The sequence below is a fragment of the Dromaius novaehollandiae genome, chromosome 4, assembly GCF_036370855.1.
Source record: "Dromaius novaehollandiae isolate bDroNov1 chromosome 4, bDroNov1.hap1, whole genome shotgun sequence".
Lineage (NCBI taxonomy): Eukaryota > Metazoa > Chordata > Aves > Casuariiformes > Dromaiidae > Dromaius > Dromaius novaehollandiae.
In genome coordinates this window covers 9357856-9385840 of record NC_088101.1, presented here as the reverse complement: position 1 = coordinate 9385840, position 27985 = coordinate 9357856, and the positions used below count along the sequence as shown (strand labels likewise).

Here is a 27985-nt window from a genome sequence, read left to right as displayed (position 1 = left end):
TCTTAATATTTCATGTTAAATAATCCAAGTGTATTACACAATGTTGGTTTTATACATTATATAAAATGTTTATTAGGAAGTAAAGTGCTCGGTTTTACAGACCAATAAATTCTTGATCATTGTAGAAGACCTGCATAATTAACAGCTTCCTAAGAAGATCAAAGGCTTTACATTCTTTCCTATCAAACAACCTTACCTTATTATTAAGTGACAAACGATATTAGAAAATCTCAAATTGGAAAATAAACCATAATAAAAATGTTCAAAACATTTGTCAAATTGCCACGCATTTACTGCAAGGCCCATTGTCAGCACACACGGGTACCCCATGAAAACTTATCGCACTTCAAGATGAAGTTTGTTATTAAGTAACGACACGTTACAGAAATATATCTGAACAAACACAGCTATGAAAGCAAACACTTTGGTTTTCATAATAAACATATACTACAAAATAAAGAGGAGTGATTGAGTTTACATGCTGAAAGATACATTTTTACAGGAAATGTATTTAAAAACATACTGATAGATTTTGTTTTGCTTTTTTCCAAGGCTGTCTTGCCTCACCGACAAATAACTGCTACACCACTTCCTCTGCGCACTCCCCAATTCCAGCTGCCATAAACCCCGGCAGCACAAAACTTAACACATGGTTTTCGCAGTAGCATTTCAGCTGAATGCTAGAAAGCTCAAGCTGGGTCATTTGAACAAAGCTACTAATTTTAAGTACATGGCCTGTTTAAATACTATCCTGGCATTTAGGCAATTGCTGACCCTATAAACCCAACATCTGTTACATGTTACATGAGCAAAATTTGTCAGCATGCCTCAAAGTTTAAACTGTGAATCATGACACTTACCAACATGCTACACATCTGGCATGTGAATACAAACACAAGATTTTGTATATTGTAAATTCATTTGGATTATATTTTCTGTTTTCCTTGCACACCACTTGGCCTTGCGTAGACCTAGTAATTTTTAAATCAGAAATGATAGTTTAACAAAGCAAAGTTTTACTCAAGAAAGCTTCTAAGGTCCAAAAACTTCCAGTCAAGACAAAAAGAAAGCTTACTCTGAGTACCTCTCATTTCATGCAAACACCCTAACCACTGTGTTGCTGGCTCTTCTGAGATAGCAATGGTCTGTTTTGTAGAAGTCTTTGAATTTTATCCTAATGCGGGACCAGAAAAAAAGGGAGAGGGGAGAAGAGAAAGAAAAACCTTCACGAGAATCATGATTTGTCTTCCTGCTTTGTTCTATTCTCGATCCACAGCCTACTATGAAATTCCAGTCTCCACATCAAACTTCCTTCTGCTCCATCTTGCATTAAGAAAGTTTCTGTGTATTTGGTTTCTTGTAAACTTACATATAGGAAAAGGCATTATGAAATCGATTCAGTTTTATCAAGTTCAAGTGCTCTAATTAGAGGGAAAGTATTTAGAGTCCCTGTAAGTCCAGGCAATGCTGTTATAAGAATATATGCAACTTTGCCTAAGTAGTATCACCACAAGAATGAGACATGTTCACCTCTGAAAACAATGGCTGTGCAGAACAAAAAGCACCAACATAAAATACTAATGCTATTTATACCTCCTTAAACAGGCATTTGTCCTCTGTATTCTCTACTAATAGCTAAAGTGTGCGTTTGATTTAGACCAGCTGTAAATCTTTAATACAAGACTGCCATCTTCAAGAAAAAAAAAAACAATCCCCCGCCCCCCACAATTGACAACCTCCATCCCAAACCAGTGCGTCACCTATCAAAACATGCTGCTACACAGAACTGTAAATACTATGCCTTGATGCTTTCTATAGGAATCCTACATATTTTCAGTGTTGCATCTCTTTCCAAACACAAAAAGTATTCTGCAGTCTCAGAAAACACAGGACATGAAATCCTAAAAAAATCAGTGGTTATACTAAAAAACCTTGCCAAAGAGAATTAATGCTGCACCCCAGGAAAAAAGCGTATGTAGAAATGTATCTAATAATGTTACAAGCAGATCTGTTAAATGTAAATACAGGCTAAATACACAAGACAAATTATTAGTATTTGACAGAATGCTTGACTGGATTTTTCCAACTGTCAGCAACTTTTTCTGGTCCCCTTTCCCCTCAAGCCCAAGGAAGGGGTTTTTCAATCTCATGTGCTTTTAAGGAATATATTTTCTGCAAAGTGATCGTGTTTAGCTACTAAAATAAAGTGCGGAATATTCATTCCGGGTATACTTAGATCATGAAAACATGGCATTAAAAAATAGGCACAGTGCAACAAAGTTGGCAATGATAAAATTGCTTGGGCAAAGAGGCCGTTCTTGAACATTCCTTTTAAAATACTAATGAAATAAAAGATGTACTTCATATTGTCTATATTACAGAAAAACATGATTATCAGGTTTACAAGCAAAGTACAGTTCTGTTTAGAGAAACGCAGTATGTCTCAAAAACCAGACAATTAAAAATGAGCATTTAAAATTAATTAAAACCCTAGTACACCAAGAAAGATTCCAGAAAGTATGTAAAAATTCAGAGTTAAAAAAAATATATCAGTTTTATCTTTTTTAAAAGTATCAGGTGCACCCATCTATTTTAGAGTCAGCATTTTAGAACTGTATTTTCCAACGGAAAGCATAAAACTCATGCTCCTTCATTGGAGCGTTTTGAACACGGTAACTACCTATTGTAAATTATGTCTATAGTTTGTTGCCCTCAAGAAACTATTCCCTGTAGCATATGTAAAGAAACAGAATTCTGTGCAGACAGATTTTGACACACCTGGTTTCCATTCTGTCTTCTGGATGTTCATTTCCAAGGGTTACTAGTAGTGAGACTGGTTACTTTAACCTGAAACATGGCTTATGTAGCTTCGAAAATTCTTACAAAGAAAATATTTATTTTTACCCACCACTGATGCTTTCCTTTAATGATTTTATCGGGGTGATCACCTTACTCTGGGAAACAATTAAGTAGTGTATTTGCTGGCTTAATACTGACCTGGAACATACAGAATGAACTACAAAGTTCATCTTACACATGGATGTTATTCCCCCCATTTCCTCCTCCTCCATCAATACCATCCGACTGCGAGGAAGATGGCCGGGAGCTCCTCGAACGAGGCTGGCCGTTCATTCCAAGTGGCGTACCCAAACGATGGCTCATTTGGGATGCGGTATCATCTGATTCCCAGCGCTCCAACTCCTCTCGCACAAGCCGTTCCATTTGTTCCCTGTGGATTTCGTTGTCTCGACCCAGTCTTTCATCCTAAACAGACAGAAGATACAAGCTAGAAATGCAGTTTCCAAACCACGGGCTAATCAAAATACCATACAAATATGGGAAACCCTAATACCACTCAAACTTCTCCATGAGCTAGTGGAGAATCACAACTAGTGACACAACTGTCACTTTCATTTATGAAAGCACATTTTGTATTCGTTTCTAATATTGAAATCCACCTCCAGAAACCTAAGATGTACTGAAGACAACACACCAACAAGGCAGCCCCAGTTCAAAGATCAAGCAGGATTGTTGCCTGCACACAGAGTAAGGACCAGAGACACCGTTATCTATGACAGGGCAGCTGCCAGTTCGACCTAGGTAACCCACCAAGACAATTCATCTCATCCACCCCTAACTGCCCTATTCCTGCTGCCCTGGCCCCATCAGAAGGCTGACTGTCCAGAGGAATAATTCGTCCGGCCTACTGCCTCTTCCCATAGGGTCCTCAGGAAAGAGGGGTGGAAGGGAAAGCAAAAGAGGATAGGTAACTTCGGTGACAGAAGCATCCTGCTCTCACCTTGCCACACGCAACCCTGGAAGCAACTCCAGAAAAGACAGGATCCTAACTGCATGCATGTGCAAGAAGCTCTGCATCGACTGGGAAAAAGACCATTGTGTTCAGGGGTATAAACTGTGCTGTCACCGCAGCATGACACAGGCCTGCTAGAAGACCAGTTCTAATACCAGTCTCTTGGATCATGCTTCTCCGTTAACACAAAGGATAAATTGCCTGGCCAAAGCACCCACCTCATCTTTACCTCAACTCCCCTCGATTCTTCCAAGCAAAGCAGTTGCAAAGAAAAGCACTAACTTCAGCAAGGCCAGGCAGGTTGTTACCAGCAAGTGACGAGACACAACAACATACGGGTTTCTTACCTCCGTCACTCCATCCAACAGTCTCCCTAACACATCTCTCCTTTTCAGTTTGGCCCTCTCCATTGCTTCGAGCTTTACGATAACAGCATCGATCTTGGAAACAATACTGCCGATGGAATGCTCCATGCGATCGACCCGCCTCATGAGCCTGAGAACAAGCGCAAGCTTCAGTGTTCCTGACATTTCCAAGTCAATCTCATTCTAGCATGTTAACACAGAAAATGCATGAGGATGAGATGCCATTTTAATTCAAGCCAGGCATCTGACTTGACCCAATGAGTTCTGCTGTCCAGGAAGGGAAAAGGTACACGAGAGCAAGAAGAGAACACAGGGATAAAGGCAGAATGAAGAAAAAGTACATATTCTATTCTGTTTTCCCTGATTTGGGGGCATCTTCAGAATGTATTGGTTCTAGTTACCAGTCTTCTTCATTCACTTACTGTTGGTATAATTAATTCCTATGGAGATCTTTCACTTTAGCCAAAACACACAATCACAAGTAATATCAATCAATTCAAAGCAATAGCTGAAGTTCTTGCTGAACCTACAGTATCCCTCAGATCTTACTAATAGAAAAAGCAGAAGAGCCTTCTGCCATTACTGCATCCCAACCATTTTCTCTGTCCTTCCAATAACTAGGTTTTAAAAACAGTAGGTTTTTGCTTTTCTTATTGATTCTTGTATTGAGTCTCTCCCAAGTACTTGAAATTCAGGTATCACCTGACAGCTGTGAGAAAGAGCAACCAGAGAACCTTAAAAACACAACATGTGCCTTTCTGAATAATTTGACAGAATATTCAGTTATAGGAGAGACTACTAAATATCTGAAAGAAAAATATGCACAACCAAAAAACCCACCACGCAAATATGCTCACCGACAAGGATAAACTTACACTTGAAACTCTTCGTAGGAAACCCCACTAGAGCTGCTGCCCCTCCTCCTAGAACTGTGTCCGCTGTCTTCATCCTCGTCCTCCTCAGAGTCATCCAAGCTCCGGGGGAAGCTGCGGCTGCTCAGAGGACGTGGCAGAGAGCTCCTATCCAGATCGAGATCCTCCTTCATGAAAACACAAGCCACAGACAGACAAGATATAAAAGACTTATCTGTACACAGGGGACAGGGGGTGTCAAAGCTGGAGACAGCCTGCTCTCCATGATCTCCTCATGCCTGGCTGCCTGAGCAGAGCTGTAAAAAGGCTAGGGAACAAATGTGAAATGAAACAAGCAAACCAGCATGGGGAACAGACCGGCTGATGGTGCGGTTGGTATACCGCTCCTAATGGTGAGCTCACCCTCTCTTTCTCCAGATCATCTCTCATCTGCTGATGTTCATGCTCTGTCAATTCCTGGTCCCCATCCTGGTCGTATTTGGTAAATATTGCTTCGATCTCTGCATCAGTATGACCCTTCCTAAAAAGGCCATAAAAACGGATCACTTACTACTTTTAGTTTTTCAGACATTGAACAAACCTCAAGTATTCGAAAAATAATTCGGTCCTAACAAAACATTTCATCCTCAAGCCAAAGACACAACTGAATCCAGAACTGCCTACGAATTCTCCCCACCAGGAATTCAAAACACTGACCACAACGAAAAGCTCAGCCCTCGCCTCTGCCTTATCTTCCTTTCCCCCCTCTTTTTTTTCCCCTTAATAACATCAATTTCCCCTAGATTGTACCCTGCTCCTTCCCAGCTCACACCTTTTTTATCTCCTTGATTCTTCCCCGTTCCTTGGACTTCTGCCTCTTCAGAAGTTCCTGTTCCTGCTCTCACAGAAACATTACTAATGCTTCAAAAGGCTTAGACCTCGGCCTCAAACCCTCTCTTCACCACCAATCAGCAGCTCGAGGAAGGCGGTCCCCAAAGCACCAAGTCCTTCCTCCAGTGTGGGATACTGCCTCTTTGCAGTGACACCAGCCATTCTACAGAGTCCACGGGCCACAGCTCAGTAGAGCTCGTTAGCCAAAACTTGTCTGTCATCTCAAACTGATATGCCATTAATCTCACATTTTTTTCTCTTCCCTCCTTCCCCACTCCCATGCCACAGTTTTTTTAATTCTCCTTTTTGCAGTGCCCACAGATTCATATGAAAACAATGTTTGCCTATCAACATCTCCTTGCTTACGTGAACCTCCCATCAGACACAGGATAAGCAAATGCTTTGTTTCCCCCACACACCAATAGGGAAAAAAAAGCACTCTTCTGTGTTGTCTTTATATGCATTAGCATACGCTTTTGCTGCATTACAGAGGCAAGAGAGACTTGAACCAAAGACTCTGCATCACAAGTCTCTGAAGGCACTACTCAAGATTAACATCAGCTTCCTTACCCTTTTAGATCTTGTCGGAGTTCATCAAAATTTAATTTCCCCCCACCTTGTCTCAGGCTTTCTGAAATGTCATCGACAGTAGTTTTCTTCAATTTAAGTTTGATCATGGCTTTGTTGTAGCCCTAGAAGAAAAAGTAGAATTCTAATGTTTTACGTCTCATGAAATTTTAACACTTCATTTCTAATGACTTCATTTTTTTAAGAATACAGAAAAATCACTAGTGTACACTTCCATTCAGTCTGTTCCAGAAGTTCTGCACGAATCCCTCTCTTCCTCCAGTTCATCTACCTTTTATTTCACTATTTAAATGAACACACAAATACCCTCGCAGCTGAAGGTAAGGTTTTCATCATTCCATTTGCATTACAGATCAGCAGGAATGGCATGTTTTGTCCCAGTAAGACCTTTGGCAGTTACTCACAGTAGTTAAGTGACAGCATTAAATAATGAAGACAAACCAGATACAACTTACTGAGGCCATTTTGAATATCTCTGATTCTTCAGTTTGAGGAATGACGTTCTAATAAACTGGTTTTAATTAAATTGGCTTTAATAACCAGTCTCCAAGTTCTCAACACTGAATTACTGGTCATGCTGAGTGTGCATTTAGACGTTTCTGCGCATGGTACAGCACTGTACCCATGCCGGCAGGTGCATGTGTCTTAACTGTGTATTAGACGATCTTACTGGCAGCTGCCCTTGGGAGCTCCCAATACATAATCCAAGATTTGACTCATCTTATTGCACAGAATGAGGTATGACCGAAGTAAGAATTAATTCAGAATTCTGTCACCAAACTCAATGGTGGTTCAGCTTCATTAGTTTAGTATTTCAGTATCTACCTGGATAGGCATCTCCTATCTTGTATTCAGTAGGCTGATCCTCTGATGCAAAGCTGTGCTTTAAAGTGGCTAAAATGAGTTGCGATGCAAAGTTTTCACACTTTTAATTTACGTTCAGCTCTGAATCATTTATTTTAACTAAGAGGTGTACGTTTTCATTAGCTGTTGCCAATTTTACTTTGTATAGTTCAAACAGCACTTTATGGAATAAGTTCAGACGTGAGGAACAAGACACGAGACAAACGAAACATGACTTTTACCTTTCTGATAAGGTCAGACAGTTCCATTTCTGCCTTCTGGTGTGCCATATCCGATTTGACTTCAGAATACGTATCATTGATAATGGCCAAAAACATGTTCTGTTCATAAGAGAAATTAAAAGCCCACTTAAAAAAATAATAATTAAAAAAATATATATATATATATGTATATATGTATCTCCATGAGCCTGAGCCTCACCATTCCCACGACCTTCATATACAGACCTGCATGTGAATTTCTTTCTTAAAAGGGGCCAGGAGAAAATGGTGGGGTGTTTAGTTAGCAGTTACATCAAATACTTGAGATATTGAAACCATGATGACCTGTAGAACCGAAAGTTTTAATCAAGACTAGCAGTTATGACCCTCGCTGGGAGATTACATTCCAAAGAGAGTTCATGTCTACACACAGCAGTAGCAACAAACTGTTCCGTGAGGCCCAGCTTTTCCATTTAGCAACTGGGACTTCATCTAAGCAACAGAGCTGGATTACCAACGGAAATGCCTGAGGATACAAGTTAACTACTCATTCTGTAGTGACTGGCACACATACAAGATTCTTATCTGGCTACAGATCTGCTTGTGGTTCAGACTAGAGATAAAGAAAACTGATTAAAATCAGCTACTCAGCATGGGCGCCACAAATTCTGACACGAGTTTGGCTGTTTGTTCAGACAGAAGGAGAAAAGGAAAAGAAATTAGTCTTACTGCCGCTGTGCCCAACATTTAATTTACTAGGCATATACTGTCATTACTGGAAAGGTCCTGCTGAACATGGAACAAACACCACTAAATTACAAGCCAGACATTCAAGTCAGAAAGGAATTAGTTGAGTTATTGGCCTATCGAGTGTGCCATTTTCCTGCAGAAAGGCTACATTAGCCAGTATTTCCCCAAGAATTAAAAAAAATCCTTTTAGGAAAACAATCTTTCATTGTCTTTATCCGTTCCTGCCCAATAACAGAAAAATAAGAGACAACTTTACTAGTATCCATTTTGCTTTCAGCTGCCCAACAGTAAGAGCTAAGGATGCTGCTTTCTGCCCATCTTTTCTAGCTTTGTTTCAACTAGGTCTCAGACTGGTTTCAAGGCGCATGCACCAACATTTCACTCTACATAAACTGCAGGATCTGCACACGTTAATAAGCACACAACCTGTAGTTAGTATTTTGGATAACCTGCTGTGCCTTCACAATCTAGCTAGCACTCTCCTGCTGCCTGTTAGGGGGAAAAAAAAATAGAAAAAAAAAAAGAAATGTTACATCTCCTTTGCTGATCACTAGCCTCCACTTCTTTGGATTTTGTGAAGTGCTTTGGCACAAGTCTGAAACCTGCTTCATGTACTTCTTTGGTTAGTGTGACCCATATATTATTTGCCAATTGAATTTTTTTTCCATCCCACTGAACAAGTAAGGTTCTCCAATTCATTACTAATGAACAGCTTAGGTGAAGTCTTCTCCTGTCCTATGCACAAATAGAATCTGAGCCCCATTTCTCTTCCTCCCAAAGAATAATAAACAGCCTCATTAGGTATAAGTGGTCATTATCATCATAGTTATGATGATCCAGAATTGATGGCCAACTTAAATGTTAATAAAAACCTGCTTTAATAGCTGCCAGCTTACCAAAGCACTGAGAGATACCTAGCTCTGGGAATAATCTAAGGATTTGTAATTCACATCAGTAATGTCACTCCAGTGATATCATTAGAAATGACGTTACTCTTTAGTAATACTAGTACCAAACTAACTGAGAACTATGTACAGGCAGAAGACACTGGGGCTCCTTGCTTGCATTGGCATAAAAAATGAGTTTATTTGTTCTTCCTAGGTATCTACGAGGGAGTTCTCCTCCCCCTACTTCATATTATATACCCTATTAAAAAGACTACTATGAATTCAATACCAGTATGAACAGAGGATACACAAAAAACCAATGCTCACTACTAATATACTCACTGTTTGAATTTATTTGGCAGACTATCACGCCCACAAACCGCCTCCCAGAAAAACTGAGCCTCTTAAAATACCGTTCATCAAAAAATACTTAGGTATGCTGCACAGGGAAGGTGAGCTCCCATTTGTGCTATGGGGAGAAAGACAGGGCTCAACTCTGCCCTGGAAAAGGAAGAGAGGAAAGAGAGGCCTTTGCTGGAAAACTTCCACATCTGAAAGTTGCTGCACTGCTGATGACTTAGGTTCTTCTACAGGCAAGCTGTGCGTTGCATGCACAAACTATGCAGTTGTGAAACCGCTGGCCACACATTAGAGCATTTTATCAACAAAGAGCCCGTATGGAACAGTACTGCTACTTTTCACCAAAACGTATGGGCTTGCTGTGCACGCTGTTCACAAGCAAGTCAGTGTTTAACTGCAGAAATACTAACAAAAATCTTGGTGGTAATAATAATAATAACGAAAACCAACAATGTGGAACACTATAAGGGAGTGACAATATACATTACAAATCTATTTTAAATGGATTAAAACTAAAAGAGAGTGTAGTGACAGGCTATGCAAAGGTTAGGCTCCTGTGCATACTGCATACACACCATTACCAAAATAAGCCCCAGGTAACAGCCAAAAAACCCCCCAAAAACCAAAACAAAAACCAAAAAAACCTCAAAGAACAAGAGATGCAAAAATGGCAATTTACCTAAAAACAAATGTCCCACCCCACATGAACAAAGGCATACATACCAAAAGAATGAAGAACATAAAGAACACAAATGTAGTGAAATAAATTGGTCCCAAAATTCGATTAGCTTCTTCAACCTCTGTGAAGTTAAAGTCTCCCAAAATGATGCGGAATTGAGTAAATCTTAAAAAACAAAAGACATCCAGGAGTTGAGAAAAATGCTTCTGCAGCTATGCAGTTTTAGTGTAACAGTCTGGCTGATGGGCAGCAGAGAGGTCTGCACTATTTTAATACTGATCAGACATTGCGACTGTCAAACCTTCATGCCCATCGCCGGTATAACTGAACTCCACAACGCATTCAGCAAAACTAAAGATGGTTAAGTCTGGCTTTTGGTCACAACTGATGAAGGAGGTAAGAGGAAGCAGTGACAAGTAATGATTACCATTTTGATGCATTAAGACTCCACCTTGTCCCTCCCCTATCCCTTTTGCCTCTTATACACATACAAAACCCAACTTTTCACCCTCTGAAATGCGCCCATATAGCGCCAAGGCTGAAAGGGGCTCTCAGCACTACCAGCATATTTCAAGTTCCTCCACTTCTCCACGGGAAACTTTGCGACACTCTTCGACAGCATGGGGAGCAGGCAGGGGGGACTAACGTAGAATAAAATAAATCCTGTAACAGGACAACCTGGCAATTACTTCACTTTGAATCAGATTACATTGTAGGAAATCAGTAAAGGAAAAACTGATTAACAACCCTCAACTAAGTCCCCTTTTTTTTCCACGGACTCTGCCAGATACTCAGGAAGTTATTAGTCGGTTGTTAAACACAGAATCCCTTTGTGAGTCAACCAATTAAACATAAAATCAGGAACACAGCATTATTATGCATGCAAAGTTTTAGCAAGCATTACATGGTGCTGTACAGTAAGTTCAACTGCTGAAGATACAGCTTTGTCTAGGAATGTGACCAATTGCTCTAAGAACCCTGTCACTTCCACCAGCTAAAACCTGCCATTTTTAGCTCACTGACCTAAGTATATTCTATTTTTAACCTGGCTTTGCAGGCCATTCTTAAACAAATGATATATTAAAAAAAAAAAAAAGCCTCTCTAAAAAAGTTATTGCTACTGAGCTATAACAACAGTGAGATCCCTAGAGCTTATCTGTTTAGATGGCTGTTATAGGATTTGTTTAGTCTCTGATGAAGCAGCCAAATCCATTTACCAATGTACTGAGAAATTCTTTGCATTTATTACTGTACTTACATGCAGTCCTGGAAAGTGCTGAAGTCATCAATTTGAGTGCCAAAGACAAGATAGGCCAACTGAGCATATGCTAAGAAAATAATAAAAAACATAATAGCAAAGCCAATGACATCTTTGACACAGCGAGACATGGTAGTGGATAACTGACTCATCGTTCTGTTGAAGTTCACAAATTTGAAAAGCTGTTAAAAGAAAAAAGAAGAAACTGTGAAGACAAGGAAGACGACTATTTATTACCACAATAGCTGTATACGCGAAGTGTGTTTCTTAATTCACTTGGAGATAAAAAGTCAGTCAATCTACATTTAAAAATAGATATCGCTTCCCGAACACACTGAGGCTTGAAACGTGAAGAAAATTCTGTCCACTTGCATTCCTCCGTTCCCCTGCTTTTACAGCAGTGTTACTGAGATGCTACCAAAAGCCTATTTATTTATCTGAAGGGCAAAAGGAACAAAGCCTTAATTTTAATATTTTCAATGCAGATTTTAGAAGTCCTGCAGTAAAAAGCCAAGAATGATGACCCCTGACTGGATGAAGCCGTGAGCAACCTGCTTTGATCTCAGAGCTGACCTTGCTTTGAGCAGGTGATTGAATTAGAGACCTCCTAAAGTCCCCTCTCACCTGAATTATTCTGTAATTATGCAATTGTTATTTCTTACAATGGGCCACTTTAATTTTTAAACTGTGATGTAAACATTATATGCAACTTCATTTATAATACAGTAGGAGAGCACTTAGCTTGTTTGATAACATAAGCATCGATTTGGAGTAGAGTGGAAATTCAAGTTGTCATTTTTCTTAAGTTTTCAACTATTGGGCAATTTATTAACTAAACATTCTTCTGCAACTTTTTACATATGGAGGACAGGAAAACGATTGTGCACTTGAAGAGCAGTAGCATCAGAAAGGAGAGAGTAAAATAGAGAGATTAACTATTGCATTGTAGCTGTTTGGGATACGAATTGGACTTACACTACTTCTTCTAATGATTCAGAAATTTTGAATACATAAAACAGGTACAGTTAAACTAGGCTGTGAAAAAATAGTACCTAATGAAGTACAGACTTACCAACTCAAGAATAATAAAACCATTTCTTTAAGTATATGCTGTGACAAAGCACTACCACTGATTGTATTTTCTAGATTTAAACAAGGACTGTCTAACCCAGTGACAAAATGATAACCTTGTTTTTAATCTGCAAGAAGTCACCCTTCTGCTCTGACTTTCTCCCATGACCAATTTTAGGAGAAACGTGACAAAACTCATCGAAATAAACATACGAAATTCGGAACATTTCAAATGCTTCCATTCTAAAGTTAGAGTAAGGATATATGACTTGGAATTACCTTAATCCAGACAAAAAACACAGTGACTGCAGCAATATTGTTGAACTGTATTTGCCAATATGCCAAAGGTTCAAAATTGGGGAAGGAGTTTTGATCTTCCAGCAGTTTCTTCAGGAGCATATCTACAGTTGATGTCCTATAGATGTTGATTCCTATAGCTACCACAGAGAGCTGAGTAGAAAAGAAACATACAAACATATGAAAGGCGATTTAGAAGCACAGTTTTAAAGCAATTGGTTTTAGCCAGGTATGTAAGATACAGACAGATACAAGTAACTTCATGCTATTCATAATAGTACTACAGTGTGAGCTTTAAGTAAAAGCAAAATATATTTATTTATTCTTCTTCTTCTCAAGGTCTCCTGGCTACAGAGCTGAACTTCCAAATGGGAAAATATCAGCTAGGGACTGCACAGAGCCAGGATCAAGTCAGAGATACAAGCTTCTCCTGCTCCTTCAGGGTCAACCCGACTTGTCCCTGAGCACATTAGTGCTGACAGTCAGGCAACTGCAGGGACAGGGCGGGCTGGAGTTCATCACCTTTCCCTCAAGAGCAATTAAACAGCACAGTGGCTGCTGTATGAGATAGGATCCTAAGCGGGATGTTTGGACTAACCAGGAAATGCTTTCCATAAGGCAACCATGACCAGACTACAGAAAATAGCCTGGGAATAAGATTATACGCAAACCTTTCCTTTGCCACAGCTGGAGAACAAGACCATGGTGAAGTCTAGTGGGCTCAGAAATGCAGGGTTTGGAGATAAGTAAGCATATAGGAAAACAAAAGAACGCCATCCCTGCCCCAGCCTGCAAAGACTCAGGAAGACAAAGGGGAAAGAGAGTAAAGAGCAGACACACAGCAGTGGCCAAAAAAAACCAAAGCAGAGTTTCTCCTCCAGAGTACAAACTGATCAATAATGCCCACAAAAAGTAAAAACAGAGAATCTGTAGTTTTACCATATAAAGTTCTTTCCCTGATCTCTGCAAACATCTTTTTTATTAGTGTAAGTGAATTCTTCACTGTAAACAGCCAGGAAGTATATAATCCTAAATTTAAACAAGGTCCCTCAGACAAAGTATAAACATAGAATTCAACCCTCTATGTGAACCGAATTTTAGACTTGGACATACCTCGCTGACCATAGCAGCAAAATGTCTCATTTTCCCCTTGGTAAGTATAAAAATGGCACATGGTTCAAGTAAACATCCTCCTAAATAGTTCTTCGCTTACAAACCCTTGTGATGCAAGCATATTTTCTCCAGCTTAGAGGTATCAAATTCAATACCTAAACCTTGGATTTGTCCAAGCCTGAAGATACAAGATGAGTGTAAGACTGGAATTGTTTCAGCGCTGCTGGCTTTGTATACCTTGGGTAAGAACAGCTTGATATAAGTAGACTGATTTATACTGTGCAGCTTTAAAATCCGAGCCCAGATTTTCTGCTAGATTGACGCTATTTATTGGTAACACAGGCTACTTTACCAAGAAAACAGTCCTGACTGCTGCTAGGACTCTACAATTATAAGATGCTGTTCTTCAAACTTGCTATTAGCTGGCTAGTATTTTAATATCAAATAAAATTTGTTAGGCATTCTTTGAAAATATATTCAGAACCCTGTCCCATTTCTCCAACTGCCAAGCACCACTTTATGATTTTCTGCTGCGATAGCTTATGTCAGGTACGTGGAAAAGAAATGCGGGGGAGTTTCTTATCCCTCATAAGGGCTCTGTCTTTTACGGTAACTGGGAGAAAGCATACTGAACAAATACTCAAAACCTTTTATACTCAAAAGCACATACTAAACTTGTCCTACTCAGACTGAACAGCTCCATAGCCTGTAAGTATCCTCCCTGAAGTAATGACAAATAGGACGAATAGGATGATGGCCCTATCCCTTAAACCCACAATATGAATGTCAAGTCATTACGGTCTCCCACAGAAAGCATTCCAGAAAGCAATTTTAACCCCATTATAAACATTACCTACCACAATGATCAGGATATCAAGACAATTCCAGAGACTCCTGAAGTAGTGCAGTTTATGAATGTGAATTTCTAAGATCTCTTCCACCATATAATAAAGAACAAAAAGACAAAATGCCATTTCACAGGCTGCCAGGAAAAAATCAAAAGTGGAGATGTAGTGAATCAGCTTCACTGGCTGAAACTGCCAAGATGTAACAAGGCCTCCAGTTGCTGGAAACTCCACTAACAACCTGTTTAAAAAAAAAAGCAAGACAAAAACAGAAAACCATTTCATTGAAACAATGTCCTTGAAAAGCACTACTGAACATACTTAGGACACTTGTTTTTATTTTGGAGATAGGAAAAAGCCTGTATACGATTCAAGTAAGATATGAAGCAGAACAGAGGGTGTACACCTGAATAGCGCTCCCTCAATTTTGACTAAACCTAAGACATTTCAAAAACAGTGAGAAAACAAGAGACAGAATGACCTGCCTGCAACTCCATCTCTCACGTGCTATCTAAATGAAAGACTGATGTTGCATATCTACCTTGTGTACTTTAGTGAGCCAGGCCATTAGAGAAGTCACCTGCAAGCTGAAATGTGCCCCAACTCTTGGGCATCCGGAGAATCACAACTGCCTCCAGATGTTGAGTGCAGCTGCAATATGGAGCCCCTCTTCTTTGATAGGGAAGCCTGCCACAAAGCACCACCAGAAGCACGCCAGTGAGAAGACAGAAAGGAGAAAGTCCTATCTAGATCAAAGAGAACACAGCTCTATTTTCAGGGACATCCAAAACACAGTTTTAAAGAATCAAGTGGGAGGCACTTAAGTAGTTTGGAGCAAGTTCTCCTTTAAGTAACATATACACTTACCTATGCCCTCAAAACAAAGTAATCACAGGTAAATCCCTGACTGTGCTATCTGAACACTGTTGATGGTTTTGTACATACCTGACAACACAAAATAGGTTGATGTTTGCATTGTAGACGGAGAAATCAATGAAAGCTGCTCTTGTCCCTCTGTCCAGCCACAGGTTCTTCTTAAGGCTTGCAATCTGCACAGCTGTCACTTCTCTGGTCCTTGAGAGGTCTTGATAATAACCAGCTCCACTGTACGTGGCAATCAAGCCCCAGTGGCTGCTCCCATTCAAATCCTTCTCCTTGGTGTATGTCCAGCTAGTTTTGTAGTGAGACAGAGCAAATTAGTCTTTCTACTTATAATTAACCAAAAAAACCCCCACAAAACAACCCCCCCCACAAACCAACAACAGAACACCCCGGCTCAATTACTCAAAGTTGCTTTCATTTGAGAGATACTTGTAGAAAGTTTTGATGTTTGTACTCTGGAGAAAGGTTTTACAAAGCTCATTTGCCAAACAGAAACAAGAAAATAAGATAGAGACAGGTCACAAGTCAATTACCTATGAAAACAGAACATTTCAATCAACTTTTACAACATTTTTATCCTCTTGGGGGGGGGGGGGGATCAACATTTACATAGCTACCCTTTATAATGTAACCCACACATTTTCCTCCAAGAGAAACAGTACTATCTGCATTTTTTGGCCAGGAAAAATGATTCATCAAAACCCATTCCAGTAATACAATCCTGAAGTATGGAACAGGTGCTCATGACTCCGAGTGCTGTATCAAGACCACACCAGCATTTGCCATACACTGAAACAAAACAGCCACCGATGGCACAATGGCAAACTCCAGTGGGTTAAGAATATAGTCCTCTTCAAGTTTGGCAAGGTTTCTCCACAAACAGAATTGGCAACTGCTCCATATTTAGCTAGCCTTACAGACAGAACATGTGGCAATTACAGAGTTGCCTCTGTGAGTGAGAAATTCAGTATATCCAGGGCAGGGAAATACACATCTGCCTACGTGTCTACAAGAGTACTACGTACGCTGTTCCGTTTCGAAGCCCAAAAGGAGCAGTGTCTTCATTAGCTACAGAATAGACATCATAGCAGTCTTTGATTTCATCCTTTAAGTCTTCAGGTATTGAGCACGAACCATTTCTCACTTTCAGCTGCCGAATGCGAGGCACCCCTAGAAGCAGGTTCTCATAATAAATGAAGCTTTTGTTTTCAGCCATGGTTTTGTTGTTGTACCACATCTCCCAGTAAAGACCATCCAGCAAAGGGCCTTCGGTGAACTGGCAAAGAAGACAGAATTTTAGTTTGCATGTTGCCAGCACTGTTTTCATAGATCTTAATTCTGCCGAAATATGAGAATTGCAATTGATAATTCTTCTGATGTTAAAGCAAAGTATCTGCCTTAGCGTTACCTATCCTCCGCGGACATTCCCTAACCTTGCCCTACCCTGCCCTGTTGGCATTATCTAGATCCTAAACTTTGACCTATTAAAGGCCAATTTTACTCTAGTGCTTTGAAATCGTCCATACACAGAGAGATCTTTATGGACAAACTCGCTATGTTAAAAAAAGACCCTGCAGATTAAGTTCACAGATCCAGACAGGACAAATCACAGCAACAGTGAAATACCAATTTCTTTATATAGAGAGTACCTTCCAGAAGTCGTCCATTGTGGACAAAGTTTTGAAATCAGTTTTCTCCATTTTTGATACAGGTGTTTCCAGGAAGAGCTGCGACATTACCCTTGTATAATAGTACATACTGGAACTCACTGTCCCGTAAGTCACTGCACAAGATTTGGTATAGGGTGAGAGGTAGGAGATGGAAAAACAAAACAAAACAAAAGTACTTATTTGCTTATTTTGAATACATCAAGTTGTACTTGAATAAATTTTGCACTAAGAAGCCTGAGCATCAGAACAAAATGAAATCCACAGTAAGCAGTGTTTGTTTTCAAGAAATGATTATAATATAAAATCAGTAAAGAACAGATCGATCAGTATAAAATACCAAATTCTCCCTTCCCAAGTTTTATGTTATTAATACTTCTACAAAAGCCAACTTCAAGAAACAGAAAGGTGGGATGCAGCAGCCTAAACAGAGGGAGCTAGAGCCATTTTAGCTGCCTTGTGGTATCCAAGGCATCTGCAGAGAGCTGGCATGGATGACATGACCTCAGGAGAACCATGCCCTGCTTGAGCAGAAAACGATGGTCAACCAGGATATCCCAGGGCATCTCAAATGATGCTAGACACCTGTGGTTAGACAACTAAACTCCATCGGAGACACGCACGGGTTCTAAGAGACTCTCTCCACAGAAAATAATGGCTACATGTTACCTCTCTTCCTCACGCAGGGCCAAATATTTGGCCGAGGACCACAGAGCATAAAGTGGTGTACAAAGCCAAGATGGCTTATGAGAGCAGTCTTTGGCACAGATGCTTTTACTGCCTATAATTACTTAAAAATGCTTCAAGACCAGAACTCCGAGAAGCACGATTCTGTGACAACTCTGGAGAGGACTGGTTACATCTAGATTGCACAATTTTTCATCAGTTTTGACAGTTTGATAAGAATGTTTATTACAGGGACAAAAAATGTTTTCTTTAGCTACCAGAGAACAAGAACTATTTGTAAAAACCTTCTGCTGTGGCATAGGGAATGTGTGACTTGATTGTGAAATACCTGGATTGTCTCTAAATATGCTCTTTCAAAAATACAAGAGCACAAGAAATGTCAATAGCATTTAGCCTGCGCTGGAAAGCTCCCTAGTACGTTGTGCCAAACCAAAGACTGGTATGTCCCACAGTTATTGCTTAAGTGTAAAACTGAAAAAGACAGAACTTTAAAAGAGGTAAGTTTGTTAGGAATGTCTGTAGACATTTAACATACTACACTTTTCCTTCCCCATTACTAAAACCTTTTTTATAGTAAAATAAATTGTGAACAAATCTTTTCCGCTGACGATAATTTCATTTGCAAGTTCACATCAAATTATTCAGCTGACTATTATGTAAAAATGTTAATTATGTAGCTAAAGACTTAGGAATTTTCATTTTATTTTAATTCAAATCCCTCCCTGCTACACCTCTCCTGGTGATATAGCATACCAGCCACAGGCATTCTTACCACCTTAAAGCCATACACCTGCACTAGGCATTCTTAAATGACTCAAGAAGGAAATACGCATATTTAGTATATAATCATGCCCACAATACAACACCAAAATAGCTGTGCCAGCCATACGAAGGGTTTGTTTTATTTTTATAATTCTGCTAGACAATACAGGCAGACTTGCTCTCAAAGCCAGTCCACAAATATAGTTTGTTTGTTTTTTTAAATACGAGATTCACTCTCACAAAAAAATCCAAAAAACAAACACACACACGCTTGTCAGTGACTTTTAAGCTGTCATTCATGATCAGTTGTAACAGCACATGTCAGGCATGTAGAATAGAATTGTGCATGCTAAAAACTGGGGGCTTGAAACACAAAATCAGCTTTCCAAAGTTATGCTAACTTCATGCACACAATTTTTGTTGTTTGTTTTTCCATAATAGCCAAATAGAACATTTATTTCTTCAACACTATAGTAAGTTTTATTTTGAGCTATCTTACTAATTGTTATATATATACATGAATACATTGTCTTGTTTTGACTATAAATATAAAAAAACCTTATAAATATTGGAATAAAACTGTATAATGGCTTCAAGTTTCCAAGACCAGGACAGACAACTGCTCTCAGAACTGTTATATTACATACCAAGTTTAGACATTCAGGCCATAACCCTTCACGGTGCTATTCGCGACCTGTGAGAAACATCCTATACAATCAATACTCCAACATCACTACGGTTCTTCACCTCTCAGAAAAGAACAAAAAGCTCAGTACAGACTGCATTCTTAAACTCCATTTTTATCCTTACGTCTGCATGCTTCAGACTACCCTGATACAGGAATATTGCTGGGTATTAGGCTGGAGATCCATCACGCTCACTTGTGTAGTAAGTTCAAATTTAACACAATGTACTAATAGTCTCTTCCATGGTGACTACAGAAGCAGGAGTTAAGTCTCCTATCTAAAAGCCCCAAATAAAAATTATTAAAAAAAGTAAAAGGAGAACAGGCTGAGGATTGCATTCTGCTTCCCCTGTAACTGATCAATAAACTCCTAAATCAGACACTGTTGTCTCATGCACTTGTATGTAACACCCAGAACTACAGTGTTACTCTGCTTCCTATGCTACCATAGACAACAAATGACACACTTAAATCATGGAAGTCTTCATCCATAATTCATGCCCAACACTTAAGTGAGACTGCGGATGTGTTTAAAACATCCAGTGTCATGCAAACTCAGATTATCAAGTATTTCTAAGTACCTAGCATTATCCTTGGTTTTCTAGCCACTATCAAGAACTTCTGCTCTTAAGGATCTGTACATAAATTTGGTGATACATTAGAAACTCAGTGATTTTTTATGTTTAATTTTTTGTCCTAGGTGGTTAACTCCTCCTTTAACAAAAGACAGTTCCATTTAGTAATTTCATAATGCATACCAGAAGCATTACACCCCAATCTAGTGTTACACAAAAAAATGCTTCAACCCTAGGATCTCAAAATGCTCCCTAAAAAGCAAAGAACATGCATATTATCATCCCACTTAAAGATTCAAGAAGTATTAAGGCACAGAAAGTTCAATATTTTCAGTCTCAAGCAACAGCGAGTGTAGAAACAAGAAAAAAAACAGTAATTCCAAGTATTTGCCTCCACACCTACCCATTAATTATTCTCCTACATCACTGAAGCAACCTTAATTGTGGAATTACAGATGGCATACAGGTAGCACAGAATTGCAAGCATCAACACTGAACGGTACTTACGGACACACAAGACCACAAGAAAAATGAGGTATGTTATCAGCTCCCGCAAAACACTTTTCAGGTATTGCTCTCTGCTAGTGTTGTTTTCTTCCATGAGTCTTGTGCCCCACAGACCTTTCAAGAAAAACATATATAATGATATAAATGCAGTGTTTGATACTAGACATGCTAGTTACATAATTAGTCAAGAGATGCCTTGCTTGGGCAGCTGGCTTTGGACATTTAACCCATGTGGTGTCTGCTGCAGGTTCTTCTACAGATTTTGAACTGATCTAATTTACAGCAAGAACAACTTCTTTAGCTTGCCCTCCTGTAAGTCAAAGGAGGGCCATGTCACCTCATGTATATTATATTTATTAACTAGCAGCTCAGCAGAACTCTTACAGAATTTGTTGAGTATTTGCCAAAAGTGCTGTCATTTAAAACCAGATGGCATGAAAAAAAATTAGTTATACAAAGGCATACATTGATAGCCAACCTTCAAGAAATGCAACGCAGTGGGTTTTTTTAAAATATGCCTATGAAAGCATTAACTTTCTACCTGAAAGGAGGATAGGTCGGTTAAACACATGTTTAAAACAAACACAGAAAACACAGAAAAAACTGTAACCTTCCTCTCCCCAACAGGAAAGACGTGTCCAATAAAGAGACAGTAGGGATCTTGGTGAGGTTTGGTACATGAATTTCTTTTCCTGCACAACAAAGAATTATCACTGAAATGTTAGTAGTGGTCTTAACAAACAGCTGCCATTTAGCTGTCAAACTGGGCAACTGTATTAACTGAACTATCTGGGGATGTCACTAGCTTCACGACATTATACTTCACACTCTCAGGAAGACCGTATAAGAGAACTTACTGAACTTTGCTTATCTCTTCCAAAAGGGTAACAGTGAAGCAAAAGTGGCTTTTAAATGGAGTCACCAAAAGAAACAACAATCTGAGAATAGAAAGCAGTTAGTAACCATCATGCTCATTTCCTGTGTTTAATACAGAACAGAGAAAAGCTGGGAACAGCTGCTGAAGTTCAGTCCAGAACTGCTACCTTCCAGCAGCTTCGCTTTATTTAAGATTAAAGAAAGCAAGTCAATATGACCTTAGTGTACGGGGGCGGAAAGACAGCAGAAGTGTGTGCGTGTGTGTGTAAACTGCATTTACAATTGTGTGTATGTAAATAAATTCACTCTTGCAAATCACTGCCAAGCTTCCACCCTTTTCCTTTTCAGGTATTTTAAATGGCCAGCCCTTGAAACGTCCTTTATGCTCCCAGCGGATGGAAATGAAGTAACCTCAAAATCCCTAGGAAAAAATCTTGGATCCATCAAACATACCACAGTAATTTGAAGTCAAATGGAAAAGCAACAAGGGATAGCCAAAACAGATTATAAAGCTGACAATGAAGTGAAAGCTTAGTGCCAGCCATTGCTGCAAAGACTAAGACAGACAAACAGCTCAGCTGCCTGCTGCAGAACTTCACTGCTAACAAAGAGACAGGAATAAGGGAGCTCTTCCATCTACCTGCAAGCTGAGGTTAAAGAAAAGATTAACATGCCAGATGTTTATAAAGGCCTTTCAGCTATTGCAGATCAAGATCCAATCTAGCCACAAAGTCAAGCGGGAAAGTTCTCCAGCATAAGCACAGCAAGTATTAACGTTCTCTGCATTAATTTCCCTCCGTTCATACTCCTTAATTAGTCAACTATACCCTTCACTAATGTCTATCATTAATATGTGATGCCTGCCCCAAAAGAAGAGAACTTTTCCAAAGCTGTTCTTTAAGTCTGAAAACTTGGAGATAAAGACTGCAGCTTTACAACACAAAATGCCAAATTCTCACCATTAGGTCATTCTAGAAGACAGAAACACAAAAACAAGAACGTTTACAGAGTCACTAGCAATAAAGGATCAACAACTCCAGTCTTTAATACAGCACGTTGCACTAGCAACGTCCATAATAAAGGAAGGAAAACATTACGGAACAGAGAAAAGGCTGGAAGGGCCGGCGAGCTGAGCTGGCGCGAGAGCAGAGTCCCGGCTGTCAGCACATTACTCACCAAACAGAAATGCAGAGAGCAGAACGTCTGCAAGCTCAAATTCTGTCATATTAGAACATTATTGCAAGTCAGCAAGGAATGGAAAGTTTCACGTGAAAAAAAATAAAGCACCCGAGATCACACAATCATCTTTGCATTAAGTGAACTCTGCACTTATCCAACCGCTAGCCTGAAGCTTTCATTAGTGGCCACATTTTTAGAAGCACATATACTTTTTACCCTTTTTGACATATTAGAATATTGTTTAAGATGCATCAAGAATAGTGGTGGTACGCAGTGCTGGATTTAAGTTGACATTTACTGTGGGCAACAAAAACATTTCATTTCTAGCCTTGATTAAGCATTTTCAGTTCATGCCTTACACTAATTTGCTACCCGTCAACTTTTTGAAGGATCCGTGTACTCGTTCATTTATCAAACATATGTGCAAACGATGCTTCTTTCATACCCATTCGGTAGCCCAAATGGCTTACCTGAAGAATGTGCTAATTCAGAAGAGAGAAAAAAAACCCAAACAAATGGAACTAAAAAAAAAAAATTGACAAAATTTCATCTCACAATAAAAACTAACTTTCCAGGCAACACAAGAAACAAAAAAACTTCCTGTTTTCATATCTACATACCTCTATATTCATAAAGGAGTTTATATGGTATAGAAAGCATATAAAATAATTGAGATTTATGAAAAAGTTATCTAACTTAAATTCTGAAAGTTCTCAATAGTTATGGAAAGACAATTTAAAAAATCCTACAACATGACAAAAGCAAACAATACATCCAGTACACATACAACACATATGATATTGATACTTATAAACAGCTAAACTGCCTATACAGAAGGTCAGATTACAGGGAAGGAAGGGGTTGAGGGCAGGACTACAATCCTCAGACAGAGCTGCTTTCTCCCAAAACAACAACAACAACAAAATTAAGTCTTACATTCAACTGGAAGCTCACATTCCTTAGAAAGGTACTAGCAGAGCACCCACTAGTTCAGCTCAAAAAAGTCCTGATGATGCATTCTTTGTGAAAATAACAACTGATGAATGACCGAAAATAGTATCCGATATTTCCAATTAACAATATCTAATAAAATCTTTCCAGAAAATCCCTGCATACGCTGCTTGGTATTGATGAACATGTGGATCTAGTAGCACTGGGTGTCAGAGTAAAGCGGTTACAGGAAGATTCCCTTCCCAGTGTGGCTCCGGAAATGGACCTTAGTCTCATCCATCAAAACTGCTAATGATTTCTCACTACCTGAGATGAACAGTCACCTCCTCCCCCAAAGCAGACAGGATGTTTGATGCAGAGACCTGCAAAACTAGAGGGACTAAAGGAACTTCACTGAGACTTGCATTAGAATTTGAAAAAAATCCCCAAAGTCAAGAAACTAAAAGATAGGTAGTTATATGCGACTGAACTTCTATTTATTTATGACGGTGCACAGTCTCCCTGTCCATCACATTTACCAAAACCCATTACCTTAAATTCTCTTCGCAGCATTTTTATTTCACAGCCGACAGCAAGAAAAATCTAAGCAGTCATTTAGTATCACTCAGCTGATGAGTGGCAACATGCTTAGCCATGCTGACACTATCATATTTGATATCCAAAGGATTACTCCCTCTTGTGTTCAGCTCTGTCCAGTCAAACAGCATTTCATTAAATAAATCCATGCTAACTTTCCTCTAGTTATCTTCTAAGGCAGCTACCAGATTCATTTCAACAATTCCACAAAAACTCAACTAAAATTTTACCTACTTTCTTTTCAGACTGCAGTATAGCTTGCTCTTTAGATCTCTGTTAGATCTAAAAAATAAAGTACTACGTTCACCATTTTCCAGTCATCAATGGTCTTTGCTGTTACGCATGAAATGTCAGAAGAACTACCAAGCTCTGTTTCCAATAATATAACCTCAGTTTAACAGTTATCCTTCAAATACCCTACTATAATTTGAGGCTTGAAATCACCCTTTCACTACACAGTCTGCAATGATCACATTCTTTAGAGAAGGTTAGTTACCTATGCGCCAGGCAAGTACAGCACCCTGTGTAACTGCACTAAAGTCACGTCTAGCCATTTCCTGCGCCTATGAAATTACTGGCAACAACCTTCTCTATGTTAAGGAACTACAAAGGGACCTGTCTGCTACGGTACCTTTGGCTACACTTGGCTACGAACACAAACTAAACACAGGTTAAAAAAAAATAAAATAAATCAACAGAAACTGTGGATAGCAAGCACATGAATAAATCTAGTCCCAGTATTCACAGAAGACAAAACCAAGTCTTTTTATTCTACAGCTAGAAGCAGAACATTAGTAGGGCACACTGTCTGCCTCAAACACCAAGCAGCAGCTTGGTGCATAGCAATGTTTGAAAGTTTTCTTTCTGCTTTCTTCCATTTCAAGAACGTGTGACTTCCACTATTTTCCACAGAGCACAAACTTTATTAATATGCTCACACCCAGCTGCACAAAGAGAACATCACCATTCAAAAGGATGCATTACGTTCCAGCATCAAAGGTGGTTCTCACCTTTTGATTTGTAAACAGAAATTAAAAGTTCAAGTTACTGAATGTGCATCAGCTCCCAAACTGCTTACTTGCCCAAGATCTGTTGCTTAGGCAGCAGGACAAGCAAAGGACCAGTCTGTCAAAACAGAGCCTAAACTTCTCCTCCTCTGGCAACTTCTGCCTGATGCTGATGCCACTGAAGGCTTCAGCTCCATTCATCCTGCCCAGCTTAGCAGACAGCTTCTCCAGAAACCGACTCCTCCTGGTTCTACTGCTCACTCAGCTGAAATAGGTGAAAATGCAGGAGAGGATTTAAAAAAAAAAAAAACATACACATACTAAAAAGAACGCCTCCCTCCCCCAAATCTCTCCTAAGCTGTAGGCACAGACGAACTATCGATGATTCAATAAGGCATTTTTTTTCAAACCTTTGTTAGAATGGTCTCTCTTAAGCTCTGCCTTCAGGTTCAGCATGACAGAAACCAGCACCAAAAACAGTCCTTCATGTAGATCATCTGTTTGCAGTTTTACTCCAGAAGCCATGACTGAGACCAAACAGCAGCAATTTAGACAAGCCACACTGTATAATCATCAGGAAGTCAGTCATGCTCATGTTCAAGCAACACTATTTTTCACTAGTTCAAAGCAAATACAGGAGGTTCCTTCTCATCAATAGCAACAGCTACCAGGAAGAGAGTATTCGAACAGTTATGCTACTATTTAGCTGGGTGCTGGGGGTTTTTTGTTTGCTTGTTTTTAAATAAAAGGACTTCCCTTTCTCCATGTTAAGCAGCTCCTTTCTTAAGCATTTACATACCTCAGGGACAGACTAAGCTAAACACACCATTAAAGACTGGACACAGCAATATCAGTCAGTTCATAAGGCATAACTATCACTGACACTTTTTCCTGGGCGTTCCAGTCTCTTGCTATAAAGTAACTCATTTCATTGAACAGTCTCCCTATAAAATCTGCTGCAAAGGCAACGTAGTCTATTCCACAATCTCTGCAGGTTTGACTTGCATCCAAGAAAAACACTACAGTGATCAAGAGGGATTTATTTTGGTGCAACACAGCTCAAATCACAGAAATCATTATAGCAAATGATTTTTGAACGTGCAAAAGAAACAAAATGAACATACAAATGATACATAATAGCTCAATTTGCAAGTCCCTGCTTAAAACACTTCTGATGTGGTGACAGTCAATAACGCTGCTTCGCATCACTTCAGGAAATCCACGTTTTATAAAAAGAAATCTTGTTTTCTAAGAGGAGCTTACTTCTGCCACAGCTTTATAATTAGAAACGTTTTCTCTGACACTGTAAACAAATCCTACATTTATAATCCTCAGGCCCTGATACTGAAATTTTATGCTTCTCTGAAGAGGAAAGGGGGCTTCTCACATGAGCCCCCATAACCTTAAACGCAGGGAACTCCCCACCCACTATTTCCTCTGCTGTGTCAAGTCAGCTCTGCGCACTGCCAGCTCAGTGCCGAGTTACCTCGGTGAGCGTACAAGGCTCGTTTGGGGCGCTCCTGTTTACGCTTCGAGCTACGCTCCTGGTCACCGGCTGTACTTCAACAGGCAGCTCTCGACAACTGAGGGCACTCACAAGGCCCTGCACAGCACCGCACAAGAACAAGATGAGTGTAACACCCTCCCAACAATCCCACTCTTGAAGCACCAGTAACCCCCCCCAAGGCCTCTTTTAGAGGACAGAGAATGCGGATAAAGAGAGAAGGACAAATACTCTGCCCCGTCCCTGGTGTTGGATCAGGAAAGCCACGATTCCAAAACCTAGCCAGGACAGTCTTTCACACCAAAAGCAGCCAGGACTAGGGCTAGCGGGTGAGGGAGAGGGGAGCAGAGACCTCCCTACCACACAGAAGAGGACAAACAGAGGGGAGGTGGGTGCCTGTGTGTGATGGCAGCAATAACCAGGTCAGAGAGAGGGAGAGATGCGTGTGCACAGGTGGGGAGAAGGAAAGGGGCGAGCACGGCTGGACGGATGTCGGATAGGACAGCAGAGAGGTGGAAGAACAAGAGAACAAGTGGCAGAGGTGGGCGGAAAAGAAAGCAAAAGGAATTACAAAAAAAAAAAAGCCCTCCTAAGTACTCGTCTCCACGTAAGCCTGCAGGAAAGGGCTGTCCGATCGCAGGCAGGCCGGGAGCCCGCTGCCAGCGGAGGGGGAGCGCGGAGGCAGGGCCGGGCCACGGCTGCCGAGCGGCGGCTCTCACCTCGCAGGCGCCGCGCCAGGCGCTTGGCCCAGGCCGCTCGGTGCGGCGCGACCCCGTCGGGCGGCACCTGGTGGCGGCTCGGCGCCTCCGTCCCGCCCGCTGCCGCCGCCGCCGCCGCCCCGCCGCGCCCCGCGGGGAGCCGCCGTTGCCGCCGCCCGCTGCCGCCGCGCCCCGCCGCGCCGCTGCCTAACGACGACGAAGCACCGGCTCCGGGGCTGCCCCACTCCACGTCCATCTCCAGCACCGGCCCCGCCGCCGCCGCCGCCGCCTCCTCCTCGGGCTCGAAGCCCGGGTTGTCCCGGCTCCAGGCCTGCCGCGAGCAGGCGGAGAGCGGCGGCGACGGCGGGCAGGAGCCGGCCCGCACCGGCTCGCCCAGCCGCTCCAGCTCCAGCTGCTCCCGCCCGCGCCGGCAGCCCCCGCGGCCCGCCATGAGCCCGCCGCCGCCACTGCCCGGGGCGGGACGCCGCCGCCCCCGCCCCCTGCCCGCCCCCCAACGCGGCGCGGCTCCAGCGCCGGCCCGGCAAGCCCGGAGCACGGAGGGAGATGTAGTCGTCCCGCCTCCGAGCGCCGCCGCCGCG

General features: G+C 40.8%; 1 protein-coding gene across 2 annotated transcripts; it reads right to left on the bottom strand.

Annotated features, from left to right (window-relative positions):
• Nucleotides 1–43: 43 nt before the first annotated feature.
• Nucleotides 44–27985, bottom strand: PKD2 (polycystin 2, transient receptor potential cation channel). 2 transcript variants are annotated; one of them, XM_026102742.2, is made up of 15 exons: nucleotides 27408–27985; nucleotides 20596–20709; nucleotides 17362–17495; nucleotides 16738–16988; nucleotides 15776–16000; nucleotides 14843–15071; nucleotides 12855–13025; nucleotides 11505–11686; nucleotides 10291–10411; nucleotides 7592–7690; nucleotides 6489–6610; nucleotides 5451–5568; nucleotides 5052–5215; nucleotides 4159–4306; nucleotides 44–3264 (listed from the first exon to the last, which is right to left on the bottom strand). In XM_026102742.2, exons 1-15 carry the CDS (start codon nucleotides 27835–27837, stop codon nucleotides 3031–3033), a joined length of 2742 nt encoding a protein of 913 aa, XP_025958527.2. In that variant the 5' UTR covers nucleotides 27838–27985; the 3' UTR covers nucleotides 44–3030. The 2 variants fall into 2 exon arrangements, with proteins under 2 accessions (XP_025958527.2, XP_064366456.1); XM_064510386.1 differs by lacking the exon at nucleotides 27408–27985 and adding an exon at nucleotides 21206–21440.

Excerpts from the sequence above, each read along its gene's own strand:
- PKD2 (XM_026102742.2), bottom strand. The coding sequence starts at position 27,837 with ATGGCGGGCCGCGGGGGCTGCCGGCGCGGGCGGGAGCAGCTGGAGCTG. Across the intron at positions 17,496-20,595 it reads TCTTGTGGTCTTGTGTGTCC|TGACTTACGGGACAGTGAGT; the intron begins GTAAGTACCGTT and ends AATCTTGTGCAG. Across the intron at positions 5,569-6,488 it reads CTCCGACAAGATCTAAAAGG|GAAGGGTCATACTGATGCAG; the intron begins GTAAGGAAGCTG and ends TGGCCTTTTTAG.